Source organism: Anolis sagrei, chromosome 3, assembly GCF_037176765.1.
Source record: "Anolis sagrei isolate rAnoSag1 chromosome 3, rAnoSag1.mat, whole genome shotgun sequence".
Classification (NCBI taxonomy): domain Eukaryota; kingdom Metazoa; phylum Chordata; class Lepidosauria; order Squamata; family Dactyloidae; genus Anolis; species Anolis sagrei.
In genome coordinates this window covers 69618178-69639360 of record NC_090023.1, presented here as the reverse complement: position 1 = coordinate 69639360, position 21183 = coordinate 69618178, and the positions used below count along the sequence as shown (strand labels likewise).

The 21183-nt window shown below is 43.1% G+C and overlaps 1 protein-coding gene across 1 annotated transcript; it reads right to left on the bottom strand.

Moving 5' to 3' along the window:
* Positions 1 to 1817: 1817 nt before the first annotated feature.
* Positions 1818 to 5445, bottom strand: OLIG1 (oligodendrocyte transcription factor 1). The gene has a single exon (XM_060770406.2). The coding sequence runs from the start codon at positions 5319 to 5321 to the stop codon at positions 4605 to 4607; it is 717 nt and encodes a 238-aa protein (XP_060626389.2). The 5' UTR covers positions 5322 to 5445; the 3' UTR covers positions 1818 to 4604.
* Positions 5446 to 21183: the final 15738 nt, after the last annotated feature.

Here is a 21183-nt window from a genome sequence, read left to right as displayed (position 1 = left end):
CCAAGCTCCCTCCCTGCCCTTTTCTCCCCTTCCTCTTCTCCTTTGAAGGCAGAAAGTGAAGAAAAGAAAGGAAATGTTTGGATCCCAAAAGGGTTGGTGTTGGTCAGGATGAGATGCTGGACGGGAGAGAAAAAGCGTATCCATTAGGCCCCATACAGCCTACTCCTAATATAGAATCCTAGAATCCTAGAGCTGGAAAAGACCCCCAAGGGCCATCTAGTCCAACCCCCTGCCATGCAAAAAGACACCCTTCAGAAAAGCCTCCAGAGAAGGAGACTTCACCATACTTCAAGGCAGCCTATGAACTCTCTAACAGCTCTTACTCTCCAGAAATTCTTCCTAAATGTTTCAGTCCAATCACTTTCCCTGCCATATGAAACTATTGCTCCCTTCTTGTGCCCTGGTCTCTAGAGCAGCTGAATGTCAGTTTTCCTTCTCCCTCCCTCCCTCCCTCCTCCTCCTCCTCCTCAATGGGACACCCTTTGAAATTTGGAAACATGGTTTACATGTTCCCTCTCTACTTTATCTTCTCTCAGCTAAATATCCCCCAGGAAGAAAGGAGGAAGGAGAAAGAGAAGGAAGCAAAGGATGGAAGGAAGGGTGGAAGGGAATGGAGGGAGAGAGGAAATAGAGAGGAAAGGAAAGATCAAAGGGAAGGAGGGAAGGAGAAAGAGAGAGAGGAAAGATGGGAGGAAAGAGGGAAGGAAGGCTGAAAGGGTGGAAGGGAAAGAAGGATGGATGGAAGGAGAAAAAAGGAGGTAAGGAAGGGAGGGAAGGAAGCAAGAAGGAAAGAGGGGAGGAAGGAAGGATAGGATGGTGAGAGAGAGGAGGGTCTGAGAAAAGAGCCCAAGGGGCCGCATCAGGTCCCCAGGTCCGGGTTTGCCCATAGCTGATATAATTGGATTACAGATCCTACTGCGAATAACTAAGGATAGGTCAACTTCATCTATAGTATAAAGTGTTGGAGGAAGTGAAAGGGGGCTCCTATGTCAGTGGGGTGTTAAACTACTCCAGATTTAGTTTGAACTTTAAAAGACTGTGCAAGATCTTTTAAAGTTAATTTTTGATATTATGTGGGTATTGGTGGTTGTGTTTAAGCATTGAATTTTTGCTTTTTTATGATTGGAATTCACCCTCTGAGTCCCTTCAGGGAGATAGGGTAGAATATAAATTGATGATGAGGTACAAATGTCACCCTTTAAATAGTTGAGCACTTTTAAAGTACAGGCTAAAACTTGGATTGGATTCACTCCCTACTACATGGGAATCACTAGCTATCACTGGATACATTTTATTAAATGAGAACCTTATGTCCCCAATTCGCAAGAAACTGCTTTTGAGCAAGCTGCATTGAAACAATAGTACCTGCAGTGCATTATGCAATATCGATCTAAGTTGCCATTTAAATGCACTCTGTACAAAAAAAAAACCCCAACTCCCAAACCCCAATTAAACTATGCCCAGAGCTGCCTTGAAAATCTAAGTATTGGCTCACTTAGGCCCTTCCACACATGTAATTCAGAATATCAAGGCAGATAATCCACAATATCTGCTTTGAAATGGGTTATCTGAGTCCACACTGCCTTATATTCCAGTTCAAAGCAGATAATGTGGGATTTTATTCAGATGTGTAGAAGGGACCTAAGGTGGATATCAGTTCTAACTCTCGGCTGTTATTTTCAGCCATCGCACAATGTAACAAATGAGAAGCTTAAATTAAAGACAGTTGTATTAAGTGGAGTCCTCTCCAGATGTAAAGGCATTTTCCAGCTTGACTTTATGAGAAAGGAGTAAGAATGAAATCAACAACATTATATCAAAAGTTACTTTATTCCAGACTATTAAATGATAATATTGCACCAAAAGAACCAGATTTGAAGGTGTTCAACTGTAATATCATTCCTCTTTAACATGTTTTTTTGTGTGATGTTATTTCTAATAGCCTGGTGTTGCCAAATTGTATGCATGTTCTATTTAGACGTAAATGTCTATTTAATTTAATACAGCTGACTTCATTTTGAGTCTATAAAGCGTATTATCTGAACATTTGAAACATGGCCATCTAGTTACACACTAATATTTCAGTCAATGGCATGAGAAGGCTGTCAATGTTCTTCTATTTATCTGATCCAATTATAATAGTACAGACGTATGTTGCAGAGTCTAGTAGTTTTATTGGAAAAGACACAGGCAGAATCATTTAAAAAGTGAACATAAACCATCAAAATGCTAACATTTGGGCATAAGTGCACTTAAAACACCAGAAGCATCATGTCTAGAATGATATAGCTTCATCTGTTTACATGACCAGAACAATTCAGGATGGAAAGATACCTTAAAAGATTTTGTTTTTCCCTATTATGACCCCCTCTCTGTCACTAGACTACAAGAATGTTTCTGTTTAACATTATATAATTTCAACTTTTCAGAAGACCTCTCAACCTCTGAGGATGCCTGCCATAGATGCTGGCGAAATGTCAGGAGAGAATGCTTCTGGAACACAGCCATACAGCCCGGAAAACTCACAACAACCCAGTGATTCCAGCCATGAAAGCCTTTGACAATACATTATAGAATACTTTTTATAGAGTTCTGTATATTCCTAAAAAAATCACAAACTTTAAGAATATTGATGCCCAAAATATATATGAATCTAGTGCTAAAACCAGCAGTAGTGTAACAGAGGGAGCTGTAATATGAAGTCATAATCGTGTGTTTAATTCCTTTCAGCATCTAAGACAATGCCATTCCTGTTTCGTTCATTGCCACTTTTAGTAAAACGAGGATACAATCCTATGCATACTGAGCTGGGAGAAAATCCCGCTGAACCCAATGGAACTTGTTTTTGCATAAAATTGAGCTCTATGGATTCTTAGGATTATGTTCCGTGGCTTACCATCCTTCTCAGATGGTTCCAGTCTAATTCAAATGAACGGGGCTTACTTTTGAGGGAACGTGATGGGTAGGATTGAACTTTATGTCTCTCCAAAGCCATGGAAGTACTGTCTTCAAATAATGCAACAGCAATGGCGATTAACCTCTCTCTACTGCTTACAATTAAAATAACTACACAGAAGGTCAGAGGGGCAGGGAGGCTCTCTCCAGCATTGCCAAATAGATTGGCATCAGCAATGGCAAAAATATTTGCTGCTGGGTGAAATTAAAGTTGTGGGGATGCCATTTAGCCAAAGCGAAACAGTCCTAATTTTGTGTGTGTGTGTCAGAAGCGATAAGTTGCTTCTGGTGTGAGAGACCTGGCTGTCTGTAAGGATGTTGCCCAGGGGACACCTGCATGATTGATGTTTTATCATCCTGTGGGAGGCTTCTCTCTTGTTCCCATGTGAGAAGCTGGAGCTGACAGGTGGGAGCTCACCCCCCTGTTCCCTGGATTCAAACCACCGACCTTTTGGTCAGCAGTCCTGCTGGTACAAGTGTTTAACCCATTGCGCCACCAGGGCTCCAGAGTCCTAATGACTTCCATGGGAAACTTGAAATCAATGAGAAGTGGCCCAATGCCTTTAATGACCAACAAGCCCTGCTTTGTCCTTGAGCTTCCTACCATCATATTGTGCATAGCCAGTTAGTGACCTTAACCAGGGGTGCCTCTACACTGTAGTTCGAAAGAAAAGACCAAGAGAAGCCCTCCTTTCCAAAGCCTATATGCAGTTTGACCCCCACTTTAGCTGCCATGGCTCCATCCTAATCTTGGGGTTTGTTGTGGCCCCAAAGCTCTCTTGACAGGGAGCGGCTCCCCCAAAACAACTGATCCCTGAACATACCACGGCAGTGAATATGATGTCAAATTGCTATTGCATGGATACAAGATGCACCTACACACAGGGCACATCTACGTTGTAGAACTGTTGCAGCTTGACACAATGCTATGGAGTCCTGGGAGTTGTAGTTCCACAAGGTCTTTAGCAAAAGGCCCCTTCGACACAGCCCTGCATCCCAGAATATCAAGGCAGAAAATACCCTAAATGTCCTCCCCTAAATATCCAGATTCCAGGATTTTACAGGATGTGAAATTCATAATTCTTCTGCCTCTGTTTGCAATAGTTATTATCCTATTTTTTTTCTTTCAGATAACTCGTTTATCCGAGTCCACACTCAGATAATGTGTCTTGATATTCTGGGACAAAGGGCGGTGTGGAAGGGCCCAAAGTGGGCTGGTGCCTCATCAAAACACAGACAACACCCAAGATGACATAGCACTGAGCAATGGCAGTTCAAGTGGTGTCAAACTGCATTCATTTTACAGTGTAGAACAGGTTTGGGTAAATATAGGCCCTCCTGGTGTTTTGGACTTCAACTCCCACCATTCCTAACAGCCTCAGGCCCTTTCCTGAGCTTAAGCGGCTGAGGGGGGAAAGGAAGGGGCCTGAGGCTGTTAGGAATGGTGGGAGTTGATGACCAAAACACCTGGAGGGCCTAAGTTGGCCCAGACCTGTTCTACACTGTAGAATATGCACCCTGACTTTTTTTTTCAAACTCCAAACTTGCTGTCCTCTTCTCCATATATATCCCCTCTTCCTTCTTCAGTCTCCATCCAGGTCCGACCCCAGGAGCTCCGTCCTAGTCCAGAGAGTCCTCTATTTCGCCTGTCACTTGGCGAACTGGGCCAAACTGAGTCCGGCGGGCACCAAGTGGGGGAACTTGCACCCCGCGCATGCGCAGAGCCCCGCCGCTGCCGCCGCTGCCGCTCCTCCTGCTGCTGAAGGCTGCTGGGGGTCCTCGAGGGCTAAGGCCAGGTATTTCCCGCCCGCGCCTCCGCTGTTGCCGCCCGAGCCCGGGTGATGGTGGTGGTGATGGTGGTGGCTGATGTTCCCGGGGGAGGCGAGGAGCAGAGGGCCCGGGGCGAAGAGCGGGAGCCCCGCGGCGAGCAGGAGGCGAGGGCTGCCTCCTCCTCCTGCTCCCGGGGAGGCGCTCACCTCGGCCAGGATCCTCCTCAGCTCTTGCAAGGAGCTGCCCAGGAGCAGGATGTAGTTCCTGGCCAGGAGCAACGTGGCGATCTTGGAGAGCTTCCTGCCGGGCGAGCTCTGGCAGTGCGCCGCCGAGTAGGGCAGGATCACCTCCCGCAGGGCGTCCATGGCCAGGTTCAGGTCCTGCATCCGCTTCCGCTCGCGGCTGTTGATCTTGCGACGGAGCTGCTGCTGCTCGCTCGCCGGGAGCGGGTTCGAGTCCGGAGGCGCCACCTCGGCTTTGCCCACCACTAGCACGGGACCCAGCTGCTGCTGCTGCTGCTGCTGCTGCGGGGGATGTTGGTGCTGGTGTGGCTGCCGATAAGCCACCAGCTCGTACAAAGGCGGCTGCCTCAGCATGGCGCTGGCATTCAGAGCGGGAGAGCAAAGGCGGCCATCGCTCGAGGGGGGCAAAAGGGGATCCCCCCCGGAGATGGGAAGCAATGGGCGCCTGGCAAGGGCGCGCTTTAAACCCCAAGCCAAGGAACGGCAGGCGGCAACCAATGGCAAGGCGCGCCGAGAACGAGCCGAGCGCCCATTGGCTGCTGCGCGAGTTGGGGCGGGGAAAGCGCTGTCCATAAGCATGCATGTTATTTATTTACTAGCTGTACCCGCCACGCGTTGCTGTGGCCAGCCTCCCCTCCCTCTTTCTCTCCTCCTTTCTTTCTCTCCTTCCTTCCTTCCCTCTTTCCTTCCTTCCCTCTTTTTCTTTCCCTTCTTCTTTCTTCCTTTTCTACATGTTTCTTTTCTCGCTTCCTTTGCTCTTTGGTTCCATCCCTCCTTGTCTCTTTCCTTCTCTCCTTCCTTCCCTCTTTCACTTTTTTATTTCATTCTCTCCCTCCTTCTCTCTTTCCTTCTCTACCCTTCTTTCTTTCCTTCTTCTCTCCTTCCCTCCTTCTTTCCCTTCTTCTTTCCCTCCTTCTTTTTCCCCTCTTTCTCTCCTTCTCTCCTTCCTTCCTTCTCTAACTTATACACACACACACACACACACACACAAATATACATATATATACATACACACACACACACACAATATTATATTATTAGCATAGCACAATATCTGTATTATATATTACTATATTGTACTGTACCATAATATTGTATTATTATTAGTAAGTAGCTGTCCCCCGCCACACATTGCTGTGGCCCAGTCTCTGTATGTGTTTTGTGAGTGTATATGTGTGTGTATATATTTGTATATATCTGTATATACACATATGGAAAAGAGCAACAACCCACAGAGTCAGACACAACTGGACTTAATGTCAGGGGAAACCTTTACCTTTACCTATGTGTATATATGTGTGTTTGCATATATATGTAGTTTTGTTCATGTGTTGTAATGTATTTTGGGGTTCTTTTGCTTCTTAAGTCTCTTCTGCTCTGTTTTTCAGTGTTTTTATGAGTGATGGCCACTCGCTGGCCTAATAGGTGTATTGTGTCCAAATTTGGTGTCAATTCGTCCAGTGGTTTTTGAGTTATGTTAATCCCACAAATGAACATTACATTATTATTTATATAGATATTACATGTAATATAAAATATATAATTATAATATTATATTATTATTATTATTATTATTAGTATATTGTATTAAATTATAATATTATAAATATATGTATATACAATATATTATATTATTAGTATAGCATAGGAGTCAAGGTGGAACTGCCTTCCTGGCCTCCTCTCTTCACTCTGGCCCAGAGCAGCAGTTTGTGCTGCGGGGAAGGATTGAGTTGTTCACTAGGCAGCCTTCCCTCATCAATATCTGGATACATTTTGGAGGGTTGGGTTTTGGCATTGTTTTTTTTTTGGGGGGGGGGGGTTGCAGCAAAACTTGTAGGCCTTGGCAAACTTGGGCCCTCCAGGTGTTCTGGGGCCTCATCACACTAGAGAATGAAGCCACTTAAAATCCAGTTTCTGCCTCCTGCAGAATTCTGGGGTTTGTAGTTTTGGGAGAAGCCTTTAACAGCCTCACTAAACTACAAGCCCCAGAATTCTGCAGGAGGCAGCAACCAGGTTTTAAGTGGAGTTATTCTCTAGTGTGATGAAATCATGATGAAGTAGACTAGGCCTGGGCAAACTTGGGCCCTCCAGGTGTCCTGCAGCCTCATCACACTAGGGAAAAACCCACTTTAAATCCAGTTGCTGCCTCCTGCGGAATTCTGGGGTTTGTAGGTTTTGAGGGGGGGGGAGAGCTTTTAACAGTCTCACTAAACTACAAACCCTAGAATTCTGCAGGAGACAGCAACCAGGTTTTAAGTGGATTTATTTTCTAGTGTGATGAAGTAATGATGAAGTAGACTAGGCATGGGAAAACTTGGGCCCTCCAGGTGTCCTGGGGCTTCATCACACTAGAGGGAAAAAAATCCACTTTAAAACCAGTTGCTGCCCCCTGAATAATTCTGGGACGTGTAGTTTAGGGAGGAGCCTTTAACAGCCTCACTACACTACAACCCCCAGAATTCTGCAGGAGGCAGAACTCAGATTTTAAGTGGATTTATTCTATAGTGTGATTAAGTAGTGATGAAGTAGACCAGGCCTGGGCAAACTTGGGCCCTCCAGATGTCTTGGACTCCAACTCCCATCATTCCTAACAGCCTCAGGTCTCAGGGAGAAAAGGAAAGAGCCTGAGGCTGTAAGGAATTGTGGGAGTTGAAGTCCAAGACACCTGGAGGGCCCAAGTTTGTCCATGCCTGGTCTAATGGATGTAGTTTGTCACCACTTGAATGCTGTGGAATCATAGTATTTAGGGGTTTTTTTCTGCCAAAAAGTGCTAATGCATCACTAAGCTACAATTATCTGGATTCTATTGCATTGAGCCATGGTAGTTAACGCGGCAAACTGCATTGATTCTACAGTGTTGATGAATCGATGGAAAAAACCTGACATCAATGTACAATAGAAATGTCTAGTTTAAACTGAACTTCTTTTCAACATGGTTTCCTTTTATTAATTTTATCAATGACAACAGGAAATGTCTTTTGTCCTTCGCCATAGCCATATTTAGATTTATGGAGAGATGCTTCAGTTGAATGGCAAATTCATTGTTACATTTTCATGCTGTGAACCAGGAGCCATGGTGGCGCAATGGGGTAAACCCTTGTGCCAACTGAAGTGCTGACCTGAAGGTTGGCAAGTCGAATCTAGAGATGAGGTGAGCTCTCGTCTGTCAGCTCCAGCTTCCTAGGCGGGGACATGAGAGAAGCCTCCCACAGGATGGTAACACACCCGGGTGTCCCCTGGGCAACGTCTCTACAGACAGCCAATTCTCTCACACTAGAATCAACTTGCCGTTTCTTAAGTCCCTTCTGACACAATAAAAAAGGCTGTGAACCTATAAACCCAAGATTTCATGCAAACCCCAAATAACTTTCTTTTGGGGGAAATAATATACAATGCATCTGGTTTCTTTCTGTATGTTTTCCTCCCACTTCTTGTTAACAAAACAGAAAGTACTAAGACTATGTGCAGAAATTAACAGGAACGCAAGCAAATCTATGGCCTGGACTTCCCTAGACTTCTGATCTCCAGATGTTTACACTTTCCAGCATCCCTGACAACTGTCTGTATCGTTCGTCCAGAATACCTGGAGGACACTAAACTAAAGAAGTCTTAACAATATCGTCATCCTGTTTCCAGCAGTAGCCAGATGGCTCCTTTTTTGGAAGCCACATTTTGGAAGCTAGTTGCAAAAAAAAAAAAAAAAGATTCCTACTCCCAGAATTCCCCAGCAAATAAGGACCATGCCAGCTAGGGTTCCAGGTATTATCATCCAAAAAGATAACTTCTCTACGCTCTGGTTGATTGTGACTCCTTAGCTGCATTCATAGGAGTCCAGTGTTCAGGGGCCAAAATGGTCAAAGATCTAGAAGCCAAAGCCTATGAGGAACCATTTAGGGAGTTATATATGTTTAGCTTGGAGAAAAGAAAACTGAGGGGGAATATGATAGCCATGTTTAAATACTTGAAAGGAGGTCACATTAAGGAAGGGAAAGTTTGATTTCTGCTGCTATAGAGCCTAGGGCCCCTTCAACACAGCTGAATAAAATCCCACATTATCTGCTTTGAACTGGAATGTATGACTGTGGATTCAGGTAACTCAGTCCAAAGCCGATATTGTGAGATTTTCGGCCTTAATATTCTGGTCATATGGCTGTGTGGAAGGGCTTTAGGACAAGAAACAGTGTGGATTCAAATGGCAGGAAAAAATATTCCACCTAAACATTAAGAAGAACAGTAAGAGCTGTCCGACAGTGGAATATGCTGCCTGGGAGTGTGGTGGAGTCTCCTTCTATGGATGTTTTAAACACCTGCGAGGAGGGTGGGACCGAGAGCAGGGCCTCCCCAGAAGACCTTAACTTCCTAGGTGGATCATAGAGGGAGATGCATTCTGGGCCGGAACCATTTAGGGCTTTATAGGCTGAAGCCAGCACTTTGAATTGTGGTTGGTAGCAGACTGGCAGCTAGTGGAGCTGGTGCAACAGGGGGGTTGTGTGCTCCCTGTCCATTCTAGTGAGTAATCTGGTTGCCGCCCACTGGACTACTACAAGCTTCTGAACAGTTTTCAAAGGCAATATATATATATATCCCCTATATTAAAAAAACAGAAATGAAGGAAAGAGGGAGAAGAGGGGAGGAAATGTAGTTGCATCTTTGGAAACTTCCACATATAGCTCAGTTAATAAGGTAGATGTGTTCCTGGATATTGCTGATTAACAGAAAATGTAGTACAAGAAGCAGAGAAAACATGTAAAGAATGGGGTTTGGTTCCTACACCAGAAAAAAAAACGTTCAAAGGTTAGAGCTAACTTCTTATTCAAAACTAAATATATAAACATGTGGAATGAAACAAAGAAACTTTGCATAAGCAAACAACACATTTTGAACTTTCTAGAGATCATTCAAGACCTTCTTCCAAAATGTGCCAGCTCCCGTTTCTCTTGTGATTCCAATGTTGGTGGTCAAACTTAAAGTTCTATTTTTAAAGATTTGTTGGGGGAATCAGCTAGCAAGCAGACTTTTATAATCTCCCCCTTTCTCTCTGCTTTGCTGTTCATGCATACTCAGAAAGGGAATCTGGAGGCAGCTGTTGTTTGCCTTGCCTGTTGCAGACAGGAAGAAATGGCTACAATAGAATTGCCTAGAACAGAATCCTACTCTTTCCCAGCTTTCTGTATTTTATTGTATTGCATTGTTTAATTAAGATACTGTTGCAACGAAGCAGATCCTTTCTATTTAAATCCTGTTAACAAAAATGCAGCGAGAGAGGAAAAAAAGGAAGAAAAGGTATGTTGCTGTTGAATAAAGAGCCTTTGTTAAAAGGAGCTTCACCATCAAAAGCTTTCTCAACTGATATCTCTACATTATTTGAATATACTGGTAGGCAATCTTATGGGATGCCCACTCGATTGCTTCATGGCAGCTCTTAAACCTATATGCTTTTAAAAAAGCTTATTATCAGGATATTTGGGGGAATTCCTTCACTTTTTGTTGAATTAGGGGTAGTTTCCTGGGGTATTAAATGACGTTTAGGAAAGGAAGCAGACTCTTTCAGCAGAGTTTTGCAGACAAACATGCTGTGTTTTAAGCATGTCCACTGGACGAGCTTCAAAAAAATGTAAGGGGAGAGGACAACATTTGAGCTATATACCTGAAGTGTTTACTTGTTGCATCTAAGTATTCATTCCAAACATATATTCGGGTTTCTTCGTTTATAACTATCTTACTTTTCAGATTTAGACCCCGGTGTCCCACAACTCATCATCAGCTATTTTGAACCATGCAACCTCATGTGCATGTGTATGTATTTGCACATCTGTTATAAGCTATGAACCATTTATAACTGTTTAATCCTATTAATATAAATCTCCTGAGGCACCTTGTAGATGGGAAAGGACACGTGTACACTTGTTTTAAAGATTTTTAACTAGGAATTTTTAATACTGTTAATATTTAATCCTGTTTTAATGTTTGTATATTTTAAATGATATGCTGATGTTTTTATGTTAAGCAGCTTTGAGTCCCTTTGGGGAAATAAAGCGGGGTATAAATAAATATAATAATATATAATACAAGTAACCAACAAACATAGGAGAAATAAACATTGAGAGTTAGTCAATGATCCTACATCTATTCTGATGTTGGAATGATCTCTGACCAAGGCTGGATCTACACTGTGACATAAAATCCAGATTGTCTGCTCTTAACTGGATTGTGTGGCACTGTAGACTCATGTGGATTATCTGCTTTGATAATCTGGATTATATGGCTGTGTAGATCCACTCTAGGTTCATCCCCCATGTTTCCCACCAGCCAATACTCAGAGCAGAGGTGGGCAATCTAGATCTGTCATGCCATTATGTGGTGGGTGGCAGTGCTGAAAAGCAGTCCCAAACGATTCCAGAAGCCTATCTCCATTTTTTCTTCTGTGATTTTTAACATTTTTGGTCAATGGAATGGGAAGTAGGATGGTACAGAAGGTTGGGTTTGGAGGCATTCTTAAGAGGACCATTGATCCAGTGGGTTTTCCATAACATTTTTAGTGGAGGCTTTAGGGTCCAGGGTGTTTGTCCTTCAACCAAAAGGAATAGCCAGGGGATTTGGAGGCAATGGATGGTGACACCCATATTAGTAGGATGTGAATCCCACTCTGCGTTTTTATATACATTTCAGTGGAGATATCCCAAGGAATGTGCTTAGTTGGGAAAAAGGTTGGGAATAGCATTGGATATTTCCTTTATGGTTCAAACTAAACATTGGAATGGATTCATCATCCCATTGACATGGGTGGTACCAGCTGGCAGTGTTAGAGATAGTTGCCTGGAGTAACCAATCCTGTTGCCCAGTATCTATTGCCTGAGGTCGTCACCTGGAATGGTTAGCCCTGTCTGAGTACCCATCCACACATCCCTATATCCCAGAATATCAAGGCAGAAAATCCCACAATATCCGATTTTAACTGGGTTATCTGAGTCCATACTCAGATAATGTGGGATTTTCTGCCTTTATATTATGGGATATAGGACTGTGTGGAAGAGCCCTCAGAGATCTGGAACCCATTACTGTCATGCTATTACAGCATAATTATGCCCTTTCAACTGCTATGGAAGCACCTATGAAGTCCAGAGGTTTATATTTTCAGGAGACCCAAGAACTCTCTAAATATCCCTCCCTAAACAGCAAACTCCAGGATTTCATAGGAAGTTGCCATGGCAGTTAAAGCAGAATCATACCACCATGACTTTGCAATGTGAAATGGCTTGTGGCATCATTTCGGTAGTCATTGATTCCTCCTTGCAATATCTTCTCCCAACAGGCATGTAGCCGAAATTCTCATGGTGGTCCGCGAGTAGGCCTTACTGGTACATTATTTAAACTTATGTTTATTCATATCATGATCTGATCACTATGCTCAATATATCTCATATGCATGGGGGTATTGGGATAACGATACAAAAGGTTTGCTAGGGTAAACCCTCTTTCACTCAGACTCAGTCCCCCCCCCCTCGAATCAAGCTCAGCCACCTCCTTCCGAATCAAAATCCTGGCTACGAGCCTGTCTCCCAATAATCTTAATTAGAAATTATTGCATTCATTAGTCAGTGTTTTAGGTTTGAAAACAGAAAGCTCACCTTCTGCTTAAAACCAATTTGTACTATCGAGCTTATAACATTATAGATACACCTGACATCGTAGTAATCAAGCTGTGAAGTAACCGAAGGGGGAAATGATGATCCTACCATTTTAAATAGAAATCATTGACAGGCACTTATTAAGGACAATATTCAAATAGTGATTATTGCTAGTGTGCATTGTAAAGCATAAAACAACACCAAAACAGTGCGCCATAATACATTTTCTGGATTTAAAAAATAAATGCTTTGATCTCTTAATACTCTGGAAGAATCTAATGGTGTCTTCAAATGAGAAGAAAATGATATTATGCTTTTGTTTCTACTGAAAAGGGAAAACGCTGGTGGAAAAAATGCCTGTTTCTTTTTTGTCCCTTGTATAAATGTGTTCAGGATGAACAAACACTCTATTAAACTTTGGACTAGGTTTAAAAGTGTATTTGTATATAAAACAGCCAAGCCCTCTGAAAATTTTATGATCCGGTGTGCTGTGAAAATTGCACGCACCACACTATAAAACCCATTTCCAAGAGCTGGCTTTCTTCACAAGGAAAAAAGAAAAAGTAAATCTGTGAGCCATTTCTAAAGTTGGGAGCTTAAGCCAAGGGCTATAGAGGCTTTCCCTGATCTAATAAAAGGAACCGTTTGCTTGGATGGCCGGGGCTGATTTATAGGACAGAGCCCACTGTCATAGTCAGGATTTGGGGAGGTGTTTGTGTTTCTGTCTGCATGTGTGTCCCTGCCTGCTTTTTTGCAACAAAACACTGGCAGTTTAATTTGAAGCCTCAGTCAGGCCAGCTTCAAAAGATCCTGGCTGATGGGGGCTTTGCTTCTGGGGTGTTCCAAATGGTTAAAATGAACCCTTTCATAGTGACACATGGCCAAGTGTGTTCAAAGAAATGAAGGGAGAAAACAAAGGTAGCTCTGAAGTCATTTCCCTGCACTGAATCCCAGCCATCCGGTTCTCCTCTTCCCTCATTGAATGGACAGAATGCAACAGGAAGAGTGGGGCTGAAAGAGAACAAACAAGCCAAATGTACTGGCAGGGAGACCTGAGAAGAGAAGGCAGGGTGCTGAATTTCCATTCTTCGCCCTTGGAATGGAATGAATGATAAATTATAGCATCGGAAAGGTAATAAATGTGTCTGGTGGAAAGGCCGTGGCCAAGTTCCGAGGACACCTGCAAAGATGGGGGACGGAGGGGCAGCGGGGATGGAGGTCCAAGCGGCCCTCTCTTTGTATTGAAAGCAAATGGCTACGCAGTGGATACAGAGGGATACTGTTCCCCATTTGTCTCATTCCTTTGCTGTTGGCTCAAAGTTCTTATCAATTTATGCAACAGCCGTGCCCGCTGCCCCTCTGCATAGAACACCATTCAGTCAGATCATCAGAGGGGAGGACAAGGAGAGGAACAAGCAACTAAAGAGAAAGAGCGCAGGATCTGAATTTTATCCCAAGCTGTGCTGATACGTCCATTTCCCAGCATCAGTCTGTGGTGGTGACAAGAAACCTCAGGCCCTTGAGCTGGATCTGTTCTTTTTGGAATTGAAGTCAGAGATTCATGGTACTGGAAAGGATTACAAGGGCCATCTAGTCTGACCCCATGCCATGCAGTAATCCACAGCTAAACAATCCTGACAGATGGCCATCCAACCTCTGTTTACCAAGCTCCAAAGGAGAAGAGCCTATCACCTTCTAGTGCAAAGTTGAAAAGCTTTTGCCATCAAGAACTTCTTCCTAAAGTTTAGGTGGAATCCCTTTTCTTGTAATTAAAATCCATTGGTTTGTGTTTTTGTCTCTGTAACAACAGAAAACAAGCACACTCATATTCTACCTGGCATGCTTTCTAATATTGTAAGATAGATATCAGATCAATGAAAGATGGTTGAACAAAAGCTCTCCGGAGCTTTAGGTGCTCTTACTGCCTATTACAGGGAAAACCAGCTGATTCCTAATCTATCCAAAATGCAGATGTGTGCTTTTTATCTTATGAACAAGGAGCCTCTGGTGGCGCAGTGGGTTAAACCCTTGTGCCAGCAAGACTGAAGACCGACAGGTTGCAGGTTCGAATCCGGGGAGAGCGCAGATGAGCTCCCTCTGTCAGCTCCAGCTCCCCATTTGGGGACATGAGAGAAGCCTCCCACAGGGATGGTAAAACATCAAAACATCCAGGTGTCCCCTGGGCAACATCCTTGCAGACGGCCAATTCTCTCACACCAGAAATGACTTGCAGTTTCCCAAGTTGCTCCTGACACGAAAAAAAATTCTTATGAACAGACAAGCATCTTGAGCTCTGAACAATACCTAGGAAGTAACCTCACTGGAACATTGCAGCACACCAAAATACCTGGGAATTACTCTGAACCATGCTCTGGCTTATAAGAAGCACTGTTTGAATATCAAGCAAAAACTGGGTGCTAGAAATAATATCATATGAAAGCCAGCATGCCAGTGCCTTAAATCAAGAAATAGCTTTCTAAGATCCACAGAGATACTTGCAGCTATAGGTCATTATAACTGTAAGGAGGTCCTCCATTGTGCATGTGGCAGGGCTCAGACTGCATTGTAATAGGTGATCTGTGGTTTGCTCTTCTCCACACTCACATGTTGTGGACTCCACTTTGTGGCCCCATTTCTTAAGGTTGGCCCTGCACCTCATGATGCCAGAGCACAGTCTGTTCAGCGCCTTCCAAGTTGCCCAGTCTTCTGTGTGCCCTGGGGGGAGTCCTTCATTCGGTATCAGACATGGCTTGAGGTTCTGGGTTTTAGCCTGCCACTTTTGGACTCTCACTTGCTGAGGTGTTCCTGCAAGGATCTCTGTAGATCTTAGAAAACTATTTCTTGATTTAGGGTGTGGGCATGCTGGCTGGTATCCGAATAGGGGATGGGCCGGAGATGTCACTGCCTCAGTCCTTTCATTGTTGATTGCTACTTCCCAGCAGATGTCAGGTGGTGCAATGCCAGCTAAACAGTATAATTTCCCCAGTGGTGTGGGTCATCAACATCCTGTGATAATGTGGCATGTCTCATTAAGAGCAACATCCACTGTTTTAGCATGGTGAGATGTGTTCCACATTGGGCATGCGTATTCAGCAGCAGAGTAGCAAAGTGCAAGGACAGATGTCTTCACTGTGTCTAGTTGTGACCCCCAGGTTGTGCCAGTCAGCTTTCATATGATATTATTTCTAGCGCTCACTCCCCATCCACTGACATAACACGCACCACAGCACTACTATGAAATCTCAATTCACTGGATTATGCCTGCAATGCTCCGGAGTGTCCCACTGTGCCAGTTTGTAACAGTAGGTAGAAAGCTTGATCACTAAAGAATAAGCTTCCTTTCTGGCCTCCTGTTTGAAAGCAAAGTGGCAGAACTGAAGGCTAAAACGTTCTTGAACTCCTCTTCCCTTCCAACCAAAGTGGCATGTTTGATCTGTTGACTGGAAGAAGAGTGGGAGAAAAGACCTGGAAAGCTTTAAATAGTCTAAAAGAGAATGAATTAAGCATTGAGGAGGAGGCGTAACTTTCTGCATGAACCGTGCTTTCCTTTACTTGGCAGGCTGTCACAGTTCTTCCTGATTATTAAAACCAGGGCAGCTGTAGCACAATGCCAAACAAACTGCCACCTTTAAAAGGGCGCATGCACCCTCCCTTCTCCAAATTGGCTTTTCATGCCGTGCACAAGCTTGCAAAGGCAGGAGCTCCTGCTGGTCTCTGCTGCTGGCTTCAGGTTGGGAAGCAAAGAGGAAGAACAAAGATCCACCCAGAGACAATCTCCAACAGCCAACCAGCCAGGCTTTGCAATGGTCTGGTTTGCCGGCTACAGTATGTTCCAATTAAGAGGGATGTCTGCCTGTCCATCCATTTATATATCAATTTATCTCTTTCCTATATCTATCCATCTTCTGTCTCTCCTCCTTGAGTCTGTCTGATAGCTAGCTAGGTAGCTAGCTAGCTAGCTAGATATACTCAAGAGAACACAGCTTGCCTGGCAGTAGTCTCCTGGCTTTGCCTGTGGCCTGGATGTGAGACGTAATCCCCAGAAACTTTGGGAAATGCTCAGAGATCTGACAACCTTAGAAATTATTTCATCCATTCCCTGTCTCTGATTAGCAAAGTGGTGGTTATTTTACTCAACCAGCTTCCAACCCAAACAGCAAAAGGAGGAGTGAACAGGCAGAGAGGCTGCTTACATGGCCTTTAAGGACCAGCCAGCTTTGGTTAACTGGATTGCTCCCATCAGCAGGCTACGATCAACCTTTCCCATCACATTGCCCAAGAGGTGGGAAATGATGTATACTGTGTCTGATTATTTGTATTGGAGATGTATTGGATTGTGATTTCATGTAATATTGTGTATTATGTTTTTTATGGTTTTAATTGTATACTGTGCACTGTATATTTTGTTGTAAACCGCGTTGAGTCGCCAATTAGGCTGAGAAACGGCGGTATACAAGGACAGTAAATAAATAAATAATAAATAAATATTTATGGTACAACACAGAAAAAGAGTTATATATACAGAACTATGCTATAGCTGTCCGGCCATCTCCCATACTCATTGTTGGGCTGCTGCAGCTCCCACATGGCTATTTCACAGCTGCGGAAGAGTGAGGAGGGATACAAACATAGCCAGATACAAACTGATGACTTCATCCATAGAGTCTGGTGACAGGGTTGTTGAATCTTCTCCAAACTATAGAGAAAACACATGGGTTGTAGCACAGCCTTCTTAAATATAGGTCCATCCAGTTGTTTTGAACTACAGCCTTCATCATTCCTGATCTCTGGGAGTTCCAGTCAAAGCTGGAACCAATAAACTCCGCACCCCCTTACAGGATGAAACTTTCCCTCCATCCTGCACAGCAAAATGTGAACTGGGCTGTGTTGACAATTACCTAAGCCAAAGCACATCACTGCCGGAAATATTGAATCCGGGACCAGTTCCACTCATGGAACTATGCATAACTTTCATCAGCTCACAGAGCTCCCTCTGATAGGAAAGCTAAATTCTGATATGGTATCTTGTCCAAGTTTAAGATTTATGTGAGGTTTTTTTTTAAAGTACAGCAGTATGCAGGCCCGTAGCGGGGGGGGGGGGGGGGGGGTTAGGGGTTCAACCCCCCTCCCCCCGAAATGTTTCAGATTTTTTTAAAAAGCTGGTTTACTCATGAATTTTAACTGGTTAACCCAATCCCCATGCTAAGTCTATGAGATGCAAAAAATTAAGAGTGCCTCCAGAACTGCAAGTACTATCTCAGGCAAATATTGACAATTTATTCACATATACTAAAATTGTCATTACTTGCAGCAATAGCCAATGTAGCGAAGCAACCAAGTTGGGGTGTGTGTGTGTTGAATGTTCTCATTAAGGAGGCCAAACTTGGTGGAGGTGGTTGACGGGCGGAGCTGCAGGCTATTGAAGGCTGCTCTGCCACTGATGTGTTCTTTGCTTCAGCGTGAGCTAGGAGGCAGGTTTCAAACCCCCCCCCCCACGAAATTTTCAACCCCTCCCGAAATTTTTTTCTGGCTACGACCCTGGTAGTATGTTTCAAGAAATAAGTGGAGTAGAATCAGCTATATCAATATAAGGTCAGTTATAGGCATTTTCACAATTAGGCTTTATTCAAAACAAGCAAACATTCTGCATATTTGTATATTTCTTGGAAATATGCAAAACCATACACAATACATGAAATTAGGATCACTTTTAAAAAAAAAACACAGCATAAGTTTTATCTTAACAATAAGACTGAAACCTGTAGAGCAATCCTTACCTGAGACTCAGAACCCATCTACAGTGGCCATACTAAATAGTCAGTATAGATGGGGTCCCAGTTATACTGAACACTAGCAAATACAGTACAATTTCCATATCTGCAAGGGGTATGTTTATGGACTTATGATGGAAGCAGGAAGTTGTGTATAATAGAGACCCCTACTGCAATGAAAGATTTCCATCAGAGGTTACCATAGAGTCATGCTGGAGAATCTAAAAATTCCTAGAGATGATAGATTTTGTCTCTGCCCCGGAGTGTGGTGGAGGCTCCTTCTTTGGAAGTTTTTAAACAGAGGCTGGATGGCCATCTGTCAGGGGTGATTTGAGTGCAATATTCCTGCTTCTTGGCAGGGGGTTGGACTGGGTGGCCCATGAGGTCTCTTCCAACTCTTTGATTCTATGATTCTATGGTTCTAAGTGAAACAATGGGTGCCTGTCCCATGGGTAAGTGGATGTACTGTACACTTCTCTGGTTTATTTTGTTTGAAACCTTATGCTGATTTATTTCATTTTAAACCCATTCCAGCCATTCTCCCGAGGATAGCGGATGGCTGACAAGCCTTTGCCACATTTGCACTTTAATGTCATCATTTACACAGTAGGTTTGAATTCTATTCCAGCTAGAGTTGGCCCATGGAACTTATTCTTAAATGGCGAGTCAACACTTGGGGAAATCCCAATGATTTGATAGGTTTGTTCTCTTTGGGATCCCATACCAGATTTAGTTTTCTCAGTATGTGCATTTTTCTGTATATTTCTAAATAAATGGGAAGAAAAAATCTTTGAATTGCCATTCAAGAAATATGGATGACATGAACTCAAATATATATTGTGCAGTGGGGTACACATTGGTTATTTCTCTGGGAATTTTTAAGCAGAAGCTGAATGGCCTTCTGATGGATACAACTGTTTTAATGTTTGTATATATTTATAGTTTGTTTTTATACTGGCATTGCATGTTAGCCGTATTTATGTTGTGCTCCTCCCTGAGTCCCCTTCCAGGTGAGAAGAACAGAATAGAAATGCTTTAAATAAATATATAAATAAATCTGTTGGGTGTTTTGATTGCGTGTTTCTGCATAGCAGAAGGAGTTGGACTAGATGACCATTGTGATCTCTTCCAGCTCTATGATTCTACATTTAGAAATCTTGGTGATGTTGTGTGCCTTTGTCGTTTACAATTTATGATGACTGTAACAGAACCTACTCAGGGGTTTTCTTGTCAAGATTAGTTTCTGACAACATTGCCTTTGCCTTCCCATGAACCTGAGAAAGTGTTCTTGCTTGAAGTCACCCAGTGGGTTTCCATTTCTGAACAGAGATTCAAATCCTGATCTCCAGAGTAATAGTCCAACACTCAAACTACTACATCATGCTGCTTCTCTTGGAAGTCTTATGGTTCCTGATTTTCTCATAGTGGATTTTGGTGTGATTATCAATAAAGAAAAACATTAGAATGAGCAATATTACTTTTTTCTTTTGTCTTATAAAATTGCTCAAAGAGTGGTTTGGTTCATCTGAAATATGTGAGTATCACTAAGACTAACTCCAATGAAATCTATTGTCATGACAAAGAATGCCTTTTCGGAGATCAATGTGCTTTTCAAAATTACCTCTTGCAGTCGCAGGTGATGTGCCTAACAAGTCCGCAGGAGCAGATGAGAAATGTATGGGCTGTTAATAAACTGTAACTAATCGGTGAATACTGCTGGATTGTGCTCAAGCTGCTTGGGGCCACAGGTCCTTGGGAGAGCGCACACTTGCTCTCCCTTTATGCCAGCCGCGCAGAAGCCTGGGGCAGCCTCCCAGTGTTTGTTATAGTGAATAGACATATGTCCCTCACACTGTCATGTAGCATATTCAATTAAGTTACACAATGATAGCTTATACCCGGGGCACTTTCAAACAAGACATTGTCACACTCTTGCTGACAGGACAAAAATAAATTAAGGCTGGCTTCCCATAATCGGGAACAATAACGTCTCAGCATTTAAATCGGCAAGCACATGTAAGAGGACCCTTAATGCTGTGTTTGTCCTTATGAAATAAATACTTTTTACAGTCAAGGCTAAATGGGATGTGGTTAAGTGTCTGCTTACATCTTTAGGGGCTGTTTCTGAAAACAAGAGGAGGAATTCATATGTACTTGTGTCTGTATTTGCGTGTGAGTGTGAAAACTCATATGAAAGTTCAGAGATTTCTCTTCTATTGATTTTTGAAAATGTGTTTGACTGGGTGCCTGATCTGCCTTTGTGATGAATGGTAGTTCAAAGTAACTTTGAGTAAAATTAAACAATGAAATGAATGTACACAAGCCTATAATTTTCAACGCTTTTTTAAATGGTAAAGAAAAATATATTCCCAGCCCATTAAAAGCTTTATACGTGCATTGAAGGGATCAAATCCTGTTCGATTGAAGCAGCTAAGTAGGATCAGGCCTGATTAGTACTTTGATGGGGGACCACCAGGGAATACCAGGTGCTTTAGGCTATATCTAGAGGAAGGCAATGACAAGTCACCCCTGAGTATCCCCTACCTTTAAAAAAACCTGTGAAATTAATGAGATCTCCATAAATTGAGAGATTATTTGAAGGCATACATTAAAAGTCCCTTCTGCAACTTGCGAGGTCAATTGCTAAAGGATTGCCTGGAAAAAAAACCTGTAATCCACGGTAGTCTTCTAGCTAATTATTTCCACTGGTAGAGTAGGGGAGAAGGCACTCAGAATTGATTTCCCTCTTCTTCCTGTGTTTCATTTACCACAGAAAACCTGGGAGGAGACTCTCAGGAAGAATGTGAGAACAGTATT